The sequence below is a fragment of the Natator depressus genome, chromosome 3, assembly GCF_965152275.1.
Source record: "Natator depressus isolate rNatDep1 chromosome 3, rNatDep2.hap1, whole genome shotgun sequence".
NCBI classification, from domain to species: Eukaryota; Metazoa; Chordata; order Testudines; family Cheloniidae; genus Natator; species Natator depressus.
The window spans coordinates 123,823,827-123,845,722 of NC_134236.1; the positions used below are offsets into that span (position 1 = coordinate 123,823,827).

Consider the following 21,896-nt stretch of genomic DNA (forward strand, 5'->3'; position numbering starts at 1 on the left):
CTGCAGTACCTTTAGACTTCTGTATATCATCTAAAATTATCATTAGAAATCTGTTTAATATTTTGACTGTGATGGTGCCATTCATTTGTGAATATTATCTTAAACTGTCATCTGGACAGTCCAATTCTTAGCTTTTCAAAGCAAACTTTTGCCAAATTCCACTATACATCTTGGGACAGAATGAGTTCTGCCTTGCCTCACCTGTTCTCTTAATGGAAGCGGATACACATCCAAATCACACCTGGAGTTGCAGCTAGCAAAAGATGTTAAGAGTAACAAGAAGGGTTTCTTCAGGTATGTTAGCAACAAGAAGAAAGTCAAGGAAAGTGTGGGCCCCTTACTGAATGAGGGAGGCAACCTAGTGACAGAGGATGTGGAAAAAGCTAATGTACTCAATGCTTTTTTTGCCTCTGTCTTCATGAACAAGGTCAGCTCCCAGACTACTGCACTGGGCAGCACAGCATGGGGAGGAGGTGACCAGCCCTCTGTGGAGAAAGAAGTGGTTCGGGTCTATTTAGAAACGCTGGACATGCACAAGTCCATGGGGCTGGATGCGTTGCATCCAAGAGTGCTAAAGGAGTTGGCTGATGTGATTGCAGAGCCATTGGCCATTATCTTTGAAAATTCATGGCGATCAGGGGAAGCCCCTGATCTGGAAAAAGGCTAATGTAGTGCCCATCTTTAAAAAAGGGAAGGAGGAGGATCCTGGGAACTACAGGCCAGTCAGCCTCACCTCAGTCCCTGGAAAAATCATGGAGCAGGTCCTTAAGGAATCAATTCTGAAGCACTTAGAGGAGAGGAAAGTGATCAGGAACAGTCAGCATGGATTCACCAAGGGCAAGTCATGCCTGACTAATCTAATTGCCTTCTATGACGAGATAACTGGTTCTGTGGATGAAGGGAAAGCAGTGGACATGTTGTTCCTTGACTTTAGCAAAGCTTTTGACACGGTCTCCCATTGTCTCCATTCTTGCCAGCAAGTTATAGTAGTATGGGCTGGATGAATGGATTATAAGGTGGATAGAAAGCTGGCTTGATTGTCGGGCTCAACGGGTAGTGATCACTGGCTCCATGTCTAGTTGGCAGCCGGTATCAAGTGGAGTGCCCCAAGGGTCGGTCCTGGGGCCGGTTTTGTTCAATATCTTCATTAATGATCTGGAGGATGGCATGGATTGCACCCTCAGCAAGTTTGCAGATGACACTAAACTAGGAGGAGAGGTAGATACGCTGGAGGGTAGGGATAGGATACAGAGGGACCTAGACAAATTGGAAGATTGGGCCAAAAGAAATCTGATGAGGTTCAACAAGGACAAGTGCAGGGTCCTGCACTTAGGACGGAAGTTTCCCATGCACCGCTACAGACTAGGGACCGAATGGCTCGGCAGCAGTTCTGCAGAAAAGGACCTAGGGGTGACAGTGGACGAGAAGCTGGATATGAGTCAACAGTGTGCCCTTGTTGCCAAGAAGGCCAATGGCATTTTGGGATGTATAAGTAGGGGCATTGACAGCAGATCGAGGGACGTGATCGTTCCCCTCTTTTCGACACTGGTGAGGCCTCCTCTGGAGTACTGTGTCCAGTTTTGGGCCCCACACTACAAGAAGGATGTAGAAAAATTGGAAAGTCCAGCGGAGGGCAACAAAACTGATTAGGGGACTGGAACACATGAGTTATGAGGAGAGGCTGAGGGAACTGGGGATGTTTAGTCTGCGGAAGAGAAGAATGAGGGGGGATTTGATAGCTGTTTTCAACTACCTGAAAGGGGGTTCCAAAGAGGGATGGCTCTAGACTGTTCTCAGTGGTAGCAGATGAGACCATTACTCCTTGTTCTGTCAAGTTGCAGTGGGGAAGATTTAGGTTGGATTTTAGGAAAAACTTTTTCACTAGGAGGGTGGTGAAACACTGGAATGCGTTACCTAGGGAGGTGGTGGAATCTCCTTCCTTTGAAGTTTTTAAGGTCAGGCTTGACAAAGCCCTGGCTGGGATGATTTAATTGGGGATCGGTCCTGCTTTGAGCAGGGGGTTGGACGAGATGACCTCCTGAGGTCCCTTCCAACCCTGATATTCTATGATTCTATGATCTGAGAGTAAAAATGGATTTTTTTAAGGACTTTCAAGGAAACATGTTTGAATTGAAAGACCGATCTTGAGTTAATAAGAAATTTGTGTTGGTGAATTTTGCCTTTTTCTCGATCTTCCTAGCTAACAAATGGCTAGTTACTATCTCAGCAAAGCTAAAATATAGTTAAGCCATTGGAAACTTAATAGGATACATTTTGAAGAAACTGTTTCGTAATTAAGCAAAGTGTGATTGATTGTTACTAAATTTTCTTGTCTTAATGGCTGCTCTAGTCCATCAGTTAGTCTGAAGCCATAGGCTCTCTGTTAAGATGGCTGCTATTTCCATAAAGCCTTCTCATATGGACGTAAGTAGATGTCTGCTTGGGCTTAATTTTAAAGCCTGGGTCATTGTCACTGCCTCGTGCTTGCGGGGTTGATTCAGCGGTGAAGTGCCCTGCTGCCACCACACCTGGATGTTGTGGCGTGAGAGGCAGGCGCTGCTGTGTTCCTCAGCTCAGCACAGCAAAGTGGAGGTGGCCAGCAGGAGTGGGGCATGCAGCTGCTCCTTTGCCAACCAATGGGCAGGAGAAGGAGAACCCACCTAAGCTCAAGAGTGTGCAGTTATTTTCCCTTCCGACCTGACTTTACCCACACCTGGCACGTGCAGTCGAGTGCCATCAGATTCCAGGGCTCTAGAAGTAAAGTCACTCTTGGTGAAGTTGGCTATCATCTGCTGATCTGAGAGAAGATGGCTGCTTCGTATGCTCTATGGTAGACAACTGAACTGAAAAGTGAGGCAGGAAAAAGTGAGGCAGGATGGAGAAGTTCCAGATTTGCCACCCCAAATGTTAAAAATCATGAGTCAGGCCACACAAGGGCTAGAAACTTTTTTTTTTTTAAAATCTGAAAACTGAGATTGAGTGGAAACTAGGTCACATTACAAAGGATGCATATAAACAAATAATTCAAGGCACAAAATGAGATTAAATTAGCTAGAGACATAAAGGGTAACAAGAAAATATTCTACAGATACATTAAAAGCAAGTGGAAGACCAAGGACAGGGTAAGCCCGTTACTCAATGAGGAGGGGTAAACTATAACAGAAAAAGTGGAAATGGCAGAAGTGTGAAGTGATTTTTTTGGGGTTGGTTTTCACCAAAAATTTTGTACCAGTTGGACATATTACTTAATGAACACCAGTGAAAATGACATAGGATCAGAGACTAAAATAGGAAAAAACAAGTTAAAAATTAACAAGACAAGTTAGATGTCTTAAAGTCATCAGGGCCTGATGAAATACATCCTAGAATACTCAAGGAGCTGACTGGGGAGATATCGGAGCCATTAGAAATTATCTTAGAAAAGATATGGAAGACGGGAGAAATTCCAGAGGACTGGAGAAGGGCAAATATAGAGCCAATCTGTAAAAAGTGGAATAAGAACAAACCCGGGGAATTACTGACCAGTCATCTTAACTTCAATAGCTGGAAAGATAATGGAGCAAATAATTAAGCAATCAGTTGTCAGACATCTAGAAGATAAGGTGATAAGTAAGTCAACATGGATTTGTCAAGAACAAATCATGTCAAACCAACCTAATATCCTTCTCTGACAGAGTAACAAGCCTTGTGGATGGGGGAAAGCAGGAGATGTGATATATCTTGAGTATAGTAAGGCTTTTGATGCTGTCTCACATGACCTTTCATTAACAAACTTAGAGGTATACAGCCTAGCTGAAACTACTATAAGGCGGATGCACAACTGGTTGGAAAACCGTTCCCAGAGTAGTCATCAGTGATTCACAGTCAAGCTGGAAGGTCATATCAAGTGGGGTCCTGCAGGGATCAGTTCTCGTCTGGGTCTGTTGAATCTCTGCATCAATGATTTAGATAATGGCCTAGAGAATACAATTCTAAAGTTTGCGGATGAAATCAAGCTGGGAGGGGTTGCAAGTGCTTTGGGGAATAGGATTAAAATTCAAAATGATCTGGACAAACTGGAGAAATGCTCTGAAGTAAATAGGATGAAATTCAATAGGGATAAATGGAAAGTACTCCACTTAGGAAGGAACAGTCCATTTCACAGATATAAAATGGGAAATGACTGCCTACAAAGGAGTACTGCAGAAAGGGATCTGGGGGTCATAGTGAATCACAAGCTAAATATGAGCGAACAGTGTGACACTGTTGCAAAAAACGCAAACATAATTCTGGGAGGTATTAGCAGGAGTGTTGTAAATAGGATACAAGAAGTAATTCTTCCACTCTATTCTGTGCTGCTTAGGCCTCAGCTGGAGTACTGTGTCCAGTTCTGGGCGTTGCATTTCAGGAAAGATGTGGACAAATTGGAGAAAGTCCATGGAAGAGCAGTGGAGATGGTTAAAGGTCTAGAAAACATGGCCTATGAGGGAAGATTGAAAAAACTGGGTTAGTTTAGTCCAGAGAAGAGAAGACTGAGGGGGAACATACCTTTTCAAGTACATAAAAGGTTGTTACAAAGAGAAGGGGGAAAAATTGTTCTCAACTTCTGAGGATAGGACAAGAAGCAATGGGCTTAAATTGCAGGAGGGGTGGTTTAGGTTGGACATTAGGAAAAACTTCCTGTCACGGTATTTTAGCACTGGAATAAATTGCCTAGGGATTTTGTGGAATCTCTGTCATTGGAGATTTTTAAGAGCTGGGATGGTCTAGATCAGTGGTTGTCAAACTTCAGGTCATGACCCAGTACTGAGTTGCGGAATGCAAGACACTGGGTCACTTTGCTCAGCACCCAGGGAGCCTGGTGGCCGGCCAGTAAAAACTAGTAGTCCCTACCTGTTCTGATACCATGCTGTGCCCCAGAAGCAGTCAGCAGCAGGTCTGGCTCGGCGTGCTGTCCCCAAGCACCAGCTCTGTACTCCCATTGGCTGGGAACTGGCCAATGGGAGCTGGGGAGAGGGCGGTGCCTGTGGGCGAGTGTCGTGTGGAGCTGCTTGCACACCTCCACCTGTGGAGCCGGGCCTACTGCTGGCCGCTTCCAGGGTACAGCGTGGTCTGCGGTGCCAGGAGAGGCGGGAAGCCTGCCGCTGCACTGCTGACTGGGAGCTGCCGGAGGTAAGCCTGCGCCCCAATCCCCAGCCCTGAGCCCCCTCCAACCTGCAGCCCCCTCCTGCACCCCAAACCCATCATCCCCGGCCCTCACCCCCACACTGCAACCCTCTGCCCCAGCCTTGAGCCCCTTCCTACACCACAAACCCCTCATCCTCCACTCCTTTGGGTGGCGGGCATAAACAATTTTCTTCAACTGGGTCGCCAGGAAAAAAGTTTGAAAACCACTGGTCTAGATAATACTTACGTCTGCCTTGGGAGCAGGGGACTGGACTAGAAGACCTCTTGAGGTCCCTTTCAGTCTTATGATTCTTACCTAATCACTTGTTTCCAGAAGCTGGGGCTATAAGAAAACAACCATGAGTTTCATAATTAAAATTGCTAGAGTTGGCAACGCTGAAGTTCCCTTTGTCTCCTCTGAGCATTGCCTCAATTGTTATGCAGAGTTTCTAAGCTCTGTGTGCTTTCCTTTGGTCCCACTAGATCATGCTGCCTTCTGGTCCGTCATTCACAACTTTCCAAAGTCTGTAGATGCAGCTTCAGTCCTTTTAAAGTCCATATTTTGTCTGTGAGGGGAGACTCTCTCTCTCCTCCCATTCGAGCTCCTCTATGCTGTATAGATGGGCTGGAGTGGCATTAAGGGGCTGGAATGGCTGGGAGAGAATTCCCCTCAGTGCAGGAACTGAGGAAGACAGAGTGGTGAGAAATGGATTGGCCTAGCAGTGAGATAGATGGCCTAGAAGGGAGGGAGAATCCATATCTGAGAATGCAGATCTGGGGCCCTCCTCCTTGGGCTCTCTGCTTCCCATTGGCCAGCTTGGTAATGGGAAAAGAGCTGGGAGCTGAGTGGCCCCATTAATTTGAACTTATTCCACGGATTTTGGGGATGTTTGTCCCCTTTAGCTGGAAGGAATTTTTCCTGTTTTGCCAAATTGGCAATGGCCTGGTGTTTCTTGGCCTTCGTTGAAGTTGTCATAGAGGTACGTTTGGGTTAAAAAGAATAGGATTTGATTATTTAATATTAGGAGTTTATAGGAATGTTTAGTTTGTCGCAGTTTGCAGCCAGTGTCCAGTGTGGGTAAAAGATAAAAGGGTCAGTTTCTAGAGAATAAGAGACTTAAGATTTTATTGGTAGATCTTGTACCTCTGGGAGAAAAGGGCAGACCTGAAGTCTTTGCAGACTAAGATCCTCCTTTGTGGAAAGAGCATGACAGCATTCAGAAGTGTGCTGAGTCATAGGAGCAGACCGAGGAGTGTCTGTCCTGAGTTTCTGGTGGGAGCCCTGTAACCCCACACTGGACTCAGTTAAATGGCTGTTATGCGACAGGGTGAGAGAGAGATGAGGTGGGGTGGGCATATAGAGCCCATGCCCAGTGTGGAGTTAAGAAAGTAGAAGCTTGGTGTTTGAATTCATCCCTGACTGTCTTCATTCACCTCTGTGTCCTGATCAATGATTGATAATAACTTTCAGCATGCTGTTTATGAATTTAAATATCTTTGTGTGGATTTGCAGGTGACTGCAGAACAAGTGCACAGCTAAGATCTTTTTAAATCAAGATGTTAAAATCTAGACTTCCGCACTATTCATCAGATCTGCGTAAACTTTAACATTGAACACATTTGTGTGTCTTGGTATTTGTTAAAAGTAGCTGTGATTTGTACTATGTGATAGTTGAACATCTGTTAAACCTCTTTGTAGCACATAAGAGTTTCATTGCTTGTATTTCCATTTTTCTATTCCCATTTCTGTTCCCATTGCTGTTCCTTTGCATGGAACACAGAGAGGAATTTCACTGCTGAATGGTAGCTTTCTGCTTATTTAACATACCTGAATGATTTATAAGTAAAATTATCACTTACCAGTGACGTTGTCAGAATAATGTACGAAAATAGGACATGTAGTTCAGGTTTATACTTCAGATTGGGCCAGCTGGTAGCTTCTCTTCCTATGTGTTAAAAATATCCTTTAATGTGTTCCCAAATGCCCAGGATACAGTGAAGAAAATAGTATTGCAGTGAAATTAAAAATAAACTAATACCTGGCAAAAGAATGAACCTGTTAAAGGAACAGGTTTTACTGTATATTAGTTTGTTGTTAATCAGATCTGAACTCCTTTCAGATGCTTTATAAAAGTGGCAAAATGATCAAAAGCATGAGTACCAGATCAAAAGTTATTTTAAGATTAAATAAAATTTGTAGGGCTTACAAGTTGTAAAAACTGAATGAATTCCTGATAATGTGTATTATTGGATATCTGCTGTATTCAACAGTATACAAAACAGTATGTGGCAACACTTTCCCCACAGTAACGTCACTCTAAAATAGCTTGACATTTAGGCAAGACCATGTTTGTGTTTGTATTAAATAGAGTAATTATGGTCAGTGTCTTAACCAGTGGAAAATATAATGAAAAATGAATTAATGTTTGTGCCTGCCACATGCTGTGAAATTAATGTTCACTTACACCTGTAGGTATTCCAGCAACCCATTGTTGTTTCCCCTTGTTACAAATATTTTAATGCATGCTACTTTACACTTACAGAATCCTGTTAATCAGATGATCTGAAAGCACCTTATTAAAATTAATTTAAGCATCACAACATTCCTGCTAGGTAGGTAAATAGTCTATCCATTCTAGGGAGAGCCAGTGGCAGGAATGATTTAGTTTCTTTGGGTTCCCATGCTATGCATTTCTTTATCTTGATGTTTAAATTTTTTTAAATTTAACATTTACTCTGAATTTCCTTTGTTTTATAGCTAGTTTGAGATAATTTCAGCATTCCTGTAATGTATGTTACCCTAAAATACTGCTGTGTATTCTCAATCTAACTCCCTCTTACTTTGTTTTTCGTCTGGAAAATAAACACTATTTTAAATGTTTTCATACATATTTCCAACCTTGTTCCATATATTATATGGATATAAATTCCAAGATGTATTGAATATATAGTTAGTTGGAATTTCAGTGTTAAGAGAGGAACTAATTTTAAGAAACCATAGTGTGGATGTGTCAGGAATATATCAGTGCTGAGTACAATTATTCTAAAAACAATAATATAAAGAATATCATCCCTTGTTGATGGCAGTCAGTTTTTTAGTGAACATTTAACACAAACACTAAACTGAGTAAAAACTGTCATGTGTAAAATCTTCCTCCTTTGTGACTGAAACTTGCAGCACACCAAAAATTCTGTTGGCCATTTTTTTGTATAAAGCTAGTAGTGCACCAATAAAATAGAAATCTCTTTGGTTTCTTAGACCCTGGTCATGCAAAAGAGGATAAGTCCAGCATTATGCTGAAACTTTTCTCTATTTAAAAACTGAAGTTTACTCATAATTTTTTTGCAGTTGTATATATTTTCAGCATTTTATGTTGCTTAAATTATTTCTGTTTTTATTCTCTCAGATGTTTTTGTATTCAGTAAATGTGTAAGAAAATTTTGGAAGGGGGTGTTGTAGATTTTAATTTGGTAAATTGAGAGAACTTGCGATGTAAGAAAATAGTGAAATTACTTTATAAAGTGAAGATCACACAAACATCTGATCTACTTAGTCCACAAATGTTAGCCTTCTTGTCTTTAGTTACATCAAGGATTTAGTGTAGGCTCTTATGCAACAGATGATGACGTCTTAGAGCTGTAAATACATCTTGATAGATTTTTTGAATAATTTTGTCATTGCTGTATTTGAAGAGAAGTAAAGATTTTTCTCCCTCCTCTTCTTTATTCCAGTTCAATTTTGTGGGAAGAATCCTTGGTCCCAGAGGACTAACAGCTAAACAGCTTGAGGCAGAAACAGGATGCAAGATAATGGTCCGAGGAAAGGGCTCAATGAGGGACAAAAAGAAGGTAGGTTTTTGAAAAGCAGCAGTTTTCAGCATATGGATTTTACTTACAATCCATAAGACAAACATTTTCCTAATGCACAATAACTGTGAAGGTCTTAAAAACTATTTCTACTACTTAACGCTTTTTGCCATAAACTGTTACAATATATTTAATTTTCTTTGAGTAGCGTTCCTATGAGTGCTCCACTTCATCTGGAGAAACACCTGCAAAAGTAAGAGATTTCACCACTGGTGTATCCAGCAATAGTTCTCCACATTTCTTTCTTCCCCCTCTACTGGTTTGGATTACCTGTTGAATTTTAAAAAGTTGGGTCTTTCTATGAGTGCCATCACAGTTTATTTGATTGCAGTTACAGCTTTTCATTCCCCCAGAGAGGGATTCTCGGTGTTTGCCCATCCCACAACAGATAGATTCATCAAGGGGTTGATTAACCTTTCTCTGTAGCTTAGAGAGCCCACACTTGTATAGGTTTTGAACTTGTTCCTTAATTTCCTAATGAAACACATCTTTGAATAATTGGCTAACTGTGCATTGCTACACCTGTCTTTTGAAGGCAGCTTTCTTGGTAACCATCACTTCTTCCTGGAGAGCTGGAGAATTAGGGGCATTAATGGCAGACCCTCCCGTTGCCATTTTCTTCAAGGAAAAAGTATCTTTACGGCCACATCTGCCTAAAATGTCTTCTGAGTTCCACATTAACCAGGTTAGCCACATTGCATTTTTTTCCTGAAGCCACACAAGACCAGGGAGGAAGTTGCCTTCCATAGCTTGGACGTTAGAAGGTCATTAGTTTGGTTCTGTCCACATTGGGAGACTTTCTAAATAGCATTCTCCTGTTTGTCTTATTTGTGGATAGATCTAAGAGACCCCCAGTTTCCAAGGAGACTTTCAAAATACATATCAAGATGTATTCTGTCCTGTTGTTAGACTGGTCACAATGAGCCCCCTTCTAAAATAGCCCATCCTGCAAGATCCCAATCCAAGTCCGTGCAGTGTTGGAAAAATGTATCAGTTGCAGAAATTTGCAAGGCTGCAACTTGGGCATGAATTCATGCTTTTCTCAAACACTATTCCCTGTTACATGCTTCCAGATCAGATGATATTGTTGGCAAAGCAGTCCTGTTGGCATTAAATTTGGCTCCAAAGATCACTTCCTCCTGCCATGAGTACTATTTTGGGAGTCACCTGAAGTGGAGCACCCACTTCAGGACACTACTCGAAGGAGGAGAGGCTACCTACTTTGTACAGTAACTGGAGTTCTTTGAGACCTGCTTCCCCTTCTCCTTTGAGTCTCCTCTTGAGGGACTTTCCAGAGAACGAACTGGGGGTGGTTCTTATCCTCGATATGGGACATGAGGAGGTCTGGAGCTCGTGCATGGGCCGAATGGGCACTGCAACTGAAAATCTCAGATCAAAGGCACTTAAAGTATATGTGCACCTGAAATGAAGTACCCATAGGGGCACACATCTCAAACTCCAGTTACTGTGGAAAGAAAGTTACCTCTCCTTTTGCAGAATTGGACCAATACTTCAAAGCACAGTATATTCTTTTAATAAATTCTTAAATTTGTGTGCACTATAATTGCACAATTCAGTTTTCAGTTAACCAATTAAAATATTATTTTCCACTAACTAATCAATTTCTATTAGTAGTTTATGATGTACAGCAAAGTTAAAGATGAAAATAGAGCCCAAAAATGTGTTCAACTGTATCTATGGAATGACATTCGTCAGAGAAGTATTTTTAATTAAAAAAAAAAAATCCCTTTTCATAATTGTTTAAAAACGTCCTGGTCCACTGAAGGTATTTCAGAACTTAGAAATATCTGATTTTGCAAGGACCATGGATAGTATGTGTTGGAAAAAGACCATGGGTATTTGTGGTGATGTAGCCTGAATATTTTGTTTGAATCAAGATGTACCAAAAGTGTGTGTTCACATATACAAGTTCTGAGCTAAGAGGGAGATCACACCTAAACTTCCTGCCATGGAGCATTAGGCCCCGCTCCTCCTCCAGCCATATGAGCTCAGAAGGGAGAACCTTCTGGCAGGAGGAGGTGGGCAGATGCGCATGATGGCAGGAGCAGTTACAAAAGCAATATCATCAGATGCTGATATCATCAGACTATGATTTCTACAATGTTTATTCTGGTCACTTTTTCCTCTGTTACTTGGCAAACTGCTTGCCTTAACCCTCTCCTGCCCCCCTCCCTCAGTCTCTTTATTTCAGTCTTAGTACACCATGATCCTCTGTTCTTTCCTTTAAAATATCCCTGAATGTCCCTTCTTCCTTGTTTTTCCTTTCATCTAATACCTGCCCTTCTCACCCACTCTACCCTATAATACGTTTTGTGTGTGTGTGTACATAAACAGAATTACAAGCATAAGTCAAATAACTAAGAGCCACCCAATAGTTATTTTAAACCTCCTGAAACTAACCACATTTTCAAACCATCACTTCATTCACTGTGCTTTTATGTTAACATCCTTTTCTCTCACCCCATAACTGCCTTGTTTAGTTTGATGGAAAGCTCTTGGGCAGGGACAATGGCTTACCTTGCCTTGTTTTTCTTGGGGTCTCTAAATGATACTTGAATAAAAAGAAAGAGTGGAAACCACTGAATGCATCCGATGAAGTGAGCTGTAGCTCACAAAAGCTTATGCTCAAATAAATTGGTTAGTCTCTAAGGTGCCACAAGTACTCCTTTTCTTTTTGCGAATACAGACTAACACTGCTGCTACTCTGAATCTTGAATAAAAATGAGAGAGTTTTTTTAAAAGTAGTTTCTAGTTAGCATGGACATTCCACATATAAACGAGTCCTTAACTAAATTTCCATTTTTGCTTTGTAATTCACTTTTTGAGATTAAGGCATTGCTTGTGTGGAGTTTTAAAATATAACTTGCCAAATGTAACACTGTAGATTTGACAATTTGTAAAGGCTTTTGAAATAATGGTTTTCCTGTAGATGGGGGTGGAATGAGAACTGTTCGATAAATGAGAAGCTTCAGAATGCTTCAGATGACACATAATGTGAGAGTGTTGAAGCAAAGGACGTGTGTTAAAACAAATCATATGGTTGACCATATGTAAACAATCTTAGGTGACTCCATAATGTTAAATACTAATAGTAAAGGTACTAATCTTTTGAAGAACACTACTGTAAATTTTTACATATTTAAAAAAAATGTATTTAGCAGAAGCTTACTAATGAAAATAACCCTTTGAAAGTTCTGTTAAAAATTCTAGTAAAAACTTGTTATATTTAGTAAGAAGGACGTATGACTGTTGTACATACCTTACTCAGAGCCAGCAACCACCTCACCAGAGCCTTTTAGGATTTTCAGACCTCATTCAGCTTTAATCTAGTAGAAGATCATTCTGGCTGTTGTTCACGGAAGCTTTATTGTAGCTACTAGTTTACCAACAAACAGTTTGACTTCTACCTTTTTTTCAGATCAGATTCTGCAGTGTGGGTCAAATGTGAAGACACAATATGGTTAACATTGCAAGGGTGAACGGTCAAACTTCTTTCTCTCACAAGTGAAATATTGGTCTGTTAAGAAAGCTGGATGCTGTTAAATTTATTCAGTCTTTGTTTTGCCTAAATGTAGATATATACCATGGTTTCCAAGAGACAGATGATAGTCTTTAATTCTTTAGACTTTGGTATAAGTCTTTACGTATTACTCATTTTATTACTAGAATTTAACAGACACAAAGGGATAGGGGAAGAATTTTGGGAGAGAGCTCACTTGCAGTTAGGTTGAACAGTTGCCTGTATGAAGGTTTATTAATTCTTAATCTCCCATATTATGGGTATCCTGGTTGAAAAGTTTTCAGACACTTATTCTTCACAGCCCTAAACTTATTAATTGTCATACAAAATGAGAGGTTACTAACCAGCAAGATCCAGGGGCACTATCTAATTAATAACCCACCTGCATGTCAGGAAGGAGGAGGATGCTGATATTCTTGCTTGTGGGCTACTCTGAATGCTACTGAGGTGCCCTGAGCTCTGGTCTACACTTAAGTTTTGCCGATGTAGCTATGTTGAATAGGAGTGTGAAAAAACCACACCCCAGCCAACACAGCTGTGCCAGCAAATGTCTTAGTGTAGACAGTGTTATACCGGCAAAAAAAATCATTTGCTGGTGTAAGCAGCGTCTGCCTTGGGCAGGTTTGCAAGTATAGCTATAATTTATAGCTACATTGGCAAATCTTTTCTAGTGTAGACAAGGCATTATTCTTTTATCTGCTTCTAGCTCAGTAGTTTTTAAACTGTGGGTCAGGACCCCAAAGTGGGTTGCAACCCCATGTTAATGGGGTCACCAGGGCTAGACTTGCTGGGGCCCAGGGCCAAAGCCCGAGACCCACTGCCTGGGCCAAAACCAGAGGGATTCAGCCCTGGATGGTGGGGCTCAGGTTATAGGCCCCCTGCCTGGGGCTGAAGCCCTTTGGCTTCCTCCCACCCCCACCCTGGGCAGTGGTGCTCAGGCTTCAGTCCTGCCTCTTGGGGTCGTGTCGTAATTTTTGTTGTCAGAAGGGGGTCGCGGTAAAATGAAGTTTGAGAACCCCTGCTCTAGCTAGTCAGGTGACTGATACTGAAAGCATCCTTTCCACCTCTGTGGTGGTGGAAATGAAAAGGAGCATTCTCATTTTCCTTCTGTCATTGCCACACTGGAGCTTCTCCAGTATTTGGAGTTATTGGGTCCAGAGCTCTGCCCTGTCCCATTCTTTTGGTTCACAGGAGGGTGCCTCATCTATTTTGCTCCTTCTCGGCCTGCTTGTGGTGTGGTCTGTTACTCTAACCCTCCCTCATCATCCATTTCTTGAGCTGTCATCTCTTCTCAGCTGCTGTTCAGCTTTCCTAAACTACATCAGCAGAGTTAAATGTACATTCTTGTCGTTTATTGCTGCCCACATGGTTCTGAGCAGCTGCAGTGAAGTTGACCTTTCTTCCAGTGTTTGTCCATATGTATTCCACTTTTGGGTGCACATGCACTGGAGATTGGAATCTTTTAGCCAGAAATATCCATTGGGGCCACCCATGCACTCTGAGCATCTTCATACCTCATATTGACGTCAGAAAAGGCAAAGTGGGCCCAAACATCCCTGAGTTTCTTCTTACTGCCCGTGGCTGCAAGATGGAATACTGCTAGTGTCTACGTCTCAAGGCATTTTCTTCATGCCTCCCCATATACTGTAGGTGGTGGTAAGATTAGTTAGGAAAAATACACTCGTAGACCTATTGGCGTTCATGTGTAACTTTTCTGTTTTTTGTTACTCAGAGTGAAAAATACTTTTCCTCGGTACTGGGATTTAGTCATGATTGAAGCTTTAGGAACTGCCCCTCCTGTGAAGCGACTTAATGATGGCTGCAACAGATGCTTCTTTTGCCTCAGGAGGGGCATATTCTTGGCAAATGTTGCATCTGTATGTCTTTTTCAAAATGGACCCAAGAGGCAGTAGAGGCTCATCTAAAATTTTTCTTTTAGACTGCCCTGTTGGCCTACCTCAGACCCAGGTAAGCAAGACCCATCAAACTAGTTTATCTGAGTTCAGAAGTGCTCTGGGAATTCCAAATCAGCTGCCAGCTCCTGAGCACTGTCCTCCAAATGGCCCTGGTTGTGTACTTTGGTAGGGCTGCTAAATCCTCAAGTCAAACTTCAGGCAAGAGTAGAAAGGTGCATTGCTTCTCTGGAAACCAGGGAGATTTCCCTTGACAGACCAGAGCAAAAAGAGCCTAAGATTACCTCCTTTTTTCCAGCCTAATTGGACTTTAGGGCCCGATCAGCTACTGATGGAGACCTTAAGGAGCATAGTACCAGACTGCTGGCACTATCTCACAAGATGAGTAACTACCTCCGGTATTGAGTCTGCATACCAACAACTTGCTCGGTACCATTCACTTTGGCACCATCAACTCCACTTCTGTCAATGCCCAGTCTGTTTGTTTTTTACAGCACCATCTTTTTTTCAGTATCGAGCTCATTTGTGGTACCGGGAGATCTCTATCTACTGAGCCACCACCTCCATTGCTATCTTGGTGTCCGCTACCACCATTACTGATATTACCTCTTTAGCGCCACACAGGGCACAACCTGAGATCTCCTGAGACCTCAATCAGGGTAGCCTCAAATCTGGATGAAGACTGTTCCTTTGTCTGATTCAGAGCCAAGTAGGTAGGCATCCTATTCATATTTCTCTTATTAACTCAGGAAATTGAGGGCCTCCTATATGCATCAAATGTTTAGCGGTAGGTACTCTTGGTATCCTCCACCTTGGCCTGTAATCCCCCCCTTTTCCATGTAATATGCATTCATGGCCCAACTGGAACTTTTGGGTCTTAAAATATGTGAGGCAGAGTCTGTCTACACCTCCCCCGATTCCAGAACTAGAATCACCTCTTCTGCACCTTCTTCTCAAGGGGCTCAGTTTGCACTACTACATACCAAATACTCAAAAGAGGTATTAGAGGAATAGTATCCTCCATGTAACAGATCACCCTATGCCAACTAACATCTCATTGTTCCTGGATATGGCAGTGATGTCCGACTCACTCAACTGGGCAACAATTGAAGACCTTCCCTTCAAAGGCCTTTTTAGAATTAAAGTGGATGACTCCTTGCATATGTTAAGACTCCTGGGCCACTCTTTGGTCACCAGGTGCATACACACCAGTTGCTAGAAAGAAAACCATGATTCTACACCAGGCAAAGGTCATTGCCTAATGTTGTTTTTTTCATCAGAGATCCTCAGAACTTTCAAGAAAAGACAGCATTTCTAGAAAAGGAGACCATCTACCTCTCATGTTGCAATGATCTTAAAGAAATCATTTTGATGTTAGTCGAAAGCTGCCTTACAGAAACCTGCAGGATTTATATTTGTTCTCCCATCCTTCCAATTCTGAGGGTTTTGAGAACTACCAGACAGGATTTGGCAGTAGTGATCTAATTGGCACCAGCCTGGCCAAGGCAGATTTGATATCCAGACCTGATGACCTTGTCAGCATACCCTCTAAAACCTTTACCTCTATTCTATTGGAATTAATTTCCCAGATTGGAAAGAAGGTGCATCTGGATCTGACCTCCTTACATTGCACAGATTGGATGACTGATGTGGAAAGATCCTGTTCTCTGGAGGTACAAAATATTCTGAGTTAAAAAGTCTCCACCAGATTAATGTATGCAACCAAATGGAGGAGATTTATTACTTTATTACTTGAGATTTATTACTGATCACCACCATTTATTTCCTATTGACACCCAAGTCCAAACTGTCCTGAACTTGCTGATTTTTAAAGAGCCTGGGACTGTATTAAGTGTGTGTTTGGCAGCTATATCAGCATATCACTCCCTGCTTCCCTTACAGGACTCTGCACAGTTTTCTCTCATGATACCTAAACCAGTAACTTTTCTGATCGCAAGTTTTTGCTTTTTAGTATTACATAGTTGGATAAAACTCATGAGCAAATAATTAAAAGCTTAAATGTTGTACTGCACCACATTTTAACATAGTCTTCGTACCTCAGAGCAAAGATCTGTTCTTGAAGTTTATTTATCTTGACTAAGTTCTGTGATATAGGCTATATTTCACCTTTTTATTCGAAAATACTGAAGAAAATAACTTGTCTAATTTTCAGGCACCTGATTTATAATACTTCTGTAATCAAATGTAAAGCTGCTAAATTAACTGTGGTAATTCTTGATGGCAAGTTTTGTGTTGTAAACAATGTCATAAGTAGAGCCAAAAAATAGATACATTATCACTTGCTGGTTGGAGGAAGAATTAAAATACAAATGGTAACAAGGGAAAGGTTTTGTAGAAGTATCACGAGTTGATACTTTGAAGTGGGGTTTCTGGAGTGGCAAAAGCCATTTAGTTACAAGCTGTTTTCTTAAGTTGTGAATTTACCTAGAGGCCAGGAAAACCTGAACATGAATCTTAATTTACTGACAGACTGCCCTTGCCAGAAGCTGCTTTAAAAGAAACAAAAAAACAAAAACACCTTAGGATGTAGCATGTGGTTCAACTGTGCTTCTGTCAGTGAGGAAGTGGTACCAAAGTATTTTCAGACAGCAATGGTTGTCTCAACTATCATACACTGGAAGACTGCATTATAAAAGTTCAACAGCTTAGGGAGGAGTAAAAATTGGGGAAAAAAACCCGATGTAAATGGTAACATTAATCTTCTAAATACATTTAAAACTTAAATTCTTAAATGTAAATTGTTAATTATATCTAAATAGTACCAAATCCAGGGCTTAAATTTAAATAATTTCTCTGAAGGTGCATCTACGTTTCCTTACTCAGTGATGTTACACGAGCTCCAGAATTGTAAATATTAACCTAGGACGAAGCATCATGCTTTGCTACAATGCACAACAATATGTCAAACAATGCACAGAACATATCTAGAAAAGAGGCATGACCCTTCTCTCTTCACTTTGTTATTTAACCCTATCTGAATCTCCAGATCTGAAGTGGTGATTCTCTTTATAGTTTCACTTAGTCATACTTAAGAATTCTACATTTACACCCTGTTTTTATGTTGCATTGAAAAGTTTATCTGTTGGTTTCCTATTGAGATTCTTCTAGGGGTTTAGTAGCTTACATCATGGGTGACCAGGACTTGAAGTTAGGTTGCAGTTTACATGAGGGAGTCTCTCTTAAAACAGCAATAATATTTTTAGTACTCAGCCATCCAGTTAGGGGTTGTGGCTTATGTTCCTGTACACCTCAGAAAGTCTAAAATATTTTCAATTCAAAATGAAAAGTTTTATTTTGATCCAACATGAACTTTTTGTTTTGATTTTGGCATATTGACAAAATGGTGAGGATCTTTCTTTATAACCTTTCGTCCAGTGGTTAGGTACTCACCTTGGATGTGGGAGACTCTTGATTCAGTTTCCCCCTCTGCTTAGTGTGGAGAGGGGATTTGAACTGAGGTCTCCCATATTGCAGGAGAGTGCTGTAGCCGGTGTTGACTGCATATTCTGATCTGGGTCTTCTTCAGTCTCTCCTGTTGAAGCTGTTCTGCCTTTAAATAATTAGTCATTGAAGCAGGGATTTGAATGTGAGTCTCCCACATTATAGGTGAGTGCCCCAAGCCTTTTGGGCTATTGAGACATTCTTACTCTCTTTTCCTGGCCAAGTGACTATGAATTCCCCCATTCACCACCTCCTAGCCATTTTATGAATCTAGTCCTCCTTTGTTTTTGTCAGAACGCCCGCAACTGAAGCAAATTTTTTTGCATCAGATGAAAGTGAAACTTTTTTTTAACATTTTCAAAACATTCTGATTTTTTTCATAGGCTGAAAATAACTAGCAATATAAAGGATAACAAGAAAATATCCTGCAAATACGTTAGAAGCAAGAGGAAGCCCAAGGACAGGCTAGGTCTGTTACTCAATGAAGGGGGAAAAACCAATAACAGAAAATGTGAAAATGGCAGAAGTGCTAAATGATTTTTTTCACCAAAAAGTTTAGTAGCAATTGGACATCTAACTTAATGCCAGTGAAAATGAGGTAGGATCTGAGACTAAAATAGGGAAAGAACAAGTTAAAAACTACTTAGACAAGTTAGATGACTTCAAGTCAGCAGGGCCTGATGAGAGAGATCCTAGAATACTTAAGAACTGGCTGAAGAGATCTCTGAGCCATTAATGATTATCTTTGAGAATTCGAGGAGGACAGAAGAGATACCAGAGGACTGGAAAAGGGCAAATATGGCACCTATCCATAAAAAAGGTAATAAGGACAACCCAGGGAATTCTAGACCAGTCAGCTTAACTTCGGTACCAAGAAAGATAATGGAGCAAAATAATAAGTCAATCTGTTCATAAGCACCTAGAAGAAACTAAGGTGATAAATAAGTCAACATGGATTTGTCAAGAACAAATCACATCAAACCAAATATCCTTCTCTGACAGAGTAACAAGCCTTGTGGATGGGGGAAAGCAGGAGATGTGATATATCTTGAGTATAGTAAGGCTTTTGATGCTGTCATAGAATCATAGAATATCAGGGTTGGAAGGGACCTCAGGAGGTCATCTAGTCCAACCCCCTGCTCAAAGCAGGACCGATCCCCAATCAAATCATCCCAGCCAAGGCTTTGTCAAGCCTGACCTTAAAAACTTCCAAGGAAGGAGATTCTACCACCTCCCTAGGTAACACATTCCAGTGTTTCACCACCCTCCTAGTGAAAAAGTTTTTCCTAATATCCAACCTAAACCTTCCCCACTGCAACTTGAGACCATTGCTCCTTGTCCTGTCCTCTTCTACCACTGAGAATAGTCTAGAACCATCCTCTCTGGAACCACCTCTCAGGTAGTTGAAAGCAGCTATCAAATCCCCCCTCATTCTTCTCTTCCGCAGACTAAACAATCCCAGTTCCCTCAGCCTCTCCTCATAAGTCATGTGTTCCAGACCCCTAATCATTTTTGTTGCCCTTCGCTGGACTCTCTCCAATTTCTCCACATCCTTCTTGTAGTGTGGGGCCCAAAACTGGACACAGTACTCCATATGAGGCCTCACCAATGTCGAATAGAGGGGAACGATCACGTCCCTCGATCTGCTGGCAATGCCCCTACTTATACATCCCAAAATGCCATTGGCCTTCTTGGCAACAAGGGCACACTGCTGACTCATATCCAGCTTCTCGTCCACTGTCACCCCTAGGTCCTTTTCCGCAGAACTGCTGCCTAGCCATTCAGTCCCTAATTTGTAGCTGTGCATTGGGTTCTTCCGTCCTAAGTGCAGGACTCTGCACTTATCCTTATTGAACCTCATCAGGTTTCTTTTGGCCCAATCCTCCAATTTGTCTAGGTCCCTCTGTATCCTATCTCTGCCCTCCAACGTATCTACCACTCCTCCCAGTTTAGTATCATCCGCAAATTTGCTGAGAGTGCAATCCACACCATCCTCCAGATCATTTATGAAGATATTGAACAAAACCGGCCCCAGGACCGACCCCTGGGGCACTCCACTTGACACCGGCTGCCAACTAGACATGGAGCCATTGATCACTACCCGTTGAGCCCGACAATCTAGCCAGCTTTCTACCCACCTTATAGTGCATTCATCCAGCCCATACTTCTTTAACTTGCTGACAAGAATACTGTGGGAGACCGTGTCAAAAGCTTTGCTAAAGTCAAGAAACAATACATCCACTGCTTTCCCTTCATCCACAGAACCAGTAATCTCATCATAAAATAAAGCAACGTAAAATTTTAGAGCCTGCAAGTCTGCTCAGCCCTACTTCTTGTTCGGCCAATCACTCAGACAAACAAGTTTGTTTACATTGGCAGGAGATAATGCTACCTGCTTCTTGTTTACACTGTCACCTGAAAGCGAGAACAGGTGTTCTCATGGCACTGTTGTAGCCGGTGTTGCAAGTTATTTATGTGCCAGGTGCGCTAAAGATTCATGCTTCAACCACCATTCCAGAAGACACGTGTCCGTGCTGATGACGAGTTCTGCTCGACAACAATCCAAAGCAGTGCGGACTGACACATGTTCGTTTTCATTATTTGAGTCAGATGCCACCAGCAGAAGGTTGACTTTCTTTTTTGGTGGTTTGGGTTCTGTAGTTTCCGCATCAGAGTGTTGCTCTTTTAAGACTTCTGAAAGCAAGCTCCACACCTTGTCCCTCTCAGATTTTGGAAGGCACTTCAGATTCTTAAACCTTGGGTCGAATACTGTAGCTATCTTTAGAAATCTCACATTGGTACCTTCTTTGCGTTTTGTGAAATTGGCAGTAAAAGTGTTCTTAAAATGAACAACATGTGTTGGGTCATCATCCGAGACTGCTATAACAGGGAATGTATGGCAGAATGCAGGTAAAACAGGGCAAGGGACATACAATTCTCCCCCAAGGCGTTCAGTCAGAAATTTAATAAACGCTTATTTTTTTAATGAGCATCATCAGCATGGAAGCATGTCCTCTGAAATGGTGGCCAAAGCATGAAGGGGCATATGAGTGTTTAGCAAATCTGACACGTAAATACCTTGCAATGCCGGCTACAAAAGTGCCATGCAAATGCCTGTTCTCGCTTTCTGGTGACATTGTAAATAAGAGGAGGGCAGCATTATCTCCCTTAAATGTAAACAAACTTGTTTGTCTTAGCGATTGGCTGAACAAGAAGTAGGACTGAGTGGACTTGTTAGCTCTGATATTTTTACATGGTTTCGTTTTTGAGTGCAGTCGTAATAAAAAAAAATCTGTATAAGTTGCACTTTCATGACTGAGATGGCACTGCAGTACTTGTATGAGGTGAACTGAAATACTATTTCTTTTGTCATTTTTACAGTACAAATATTTGCAAGTAAAATAATATATACTTTGATTTCAATTACAACACAGAATGAAATATATATGAAAATGTAGAGAAAACAGCCAAAATATTTAATTTTAATTGGTATTCTATTATATAACAGTGCAATTAAAACTGTGATTAATCGCAGTTAATTTTTTGGAGTTAATCGCGTGAGTTGACTGCGATTAATCGACAGCTCTAGAAAATAGACTTCATTTTGAAAGAAAATGTTAAAGTATAGAAATAATGTGAAGTGTATGTTTTGCATTGAAATTTAAGGTTGGTTGATGTGGAATGTGCCATAATAGAGAAATAAAATGTCACTGCTTTTTAAAGTTAGTGTAATACAGCGTGGATTTCAGTGATTCAGAAGTGAGCAATCTGGAAGGAAAATGTTATATTTTTACTAAGTAACATTCCTTTGAAAACAACCCCCAAATGTTAGGATCTAAAATCTTTGTGCACACAGTAACCACTTCTTATGAACGGTAAAGTGGTTTTAAAAAAGTGTTTTTCTCTTATACTTCATGTTATTTCTGTCTAGGTATTGGCCAGGAATATAATTTCATCAAGTATCTAAA

The 21,896-nt window shown here is 41.3% G+C and overlaps 1 protein-coding gene across 8 annotated transcripts in view; it reads left to right on the forward strand.

Annotated features, from left to right (window-relative positions):
- Positions 1 to 21,896, forward strand: part of QKI (QKI, KH domain containing RNA binding) — a 310,838-nt gene that overhangs the window by 129,335 nt on the left and 159,607 nt on the right. For all 8 annotated transcript variants that reach the window (XR_012638857.1, XR_012638859.1, XR_012638858.1 and 5 more), the window contains exon 3: positions 8,878 to 8,994. Coding sequence is in view for 5 of the 8 variants with exons in the window: in XM_074948735.1 (XP_074804836.1) it covers positions 8,878 to 8,994 (117 nt within the window). In the remaining 3 variants the exon portion in view is untranslated. The remainder of the gene's footprint in view (positions 1 to 8,877; positions 8,995 to 21,896) is intronic.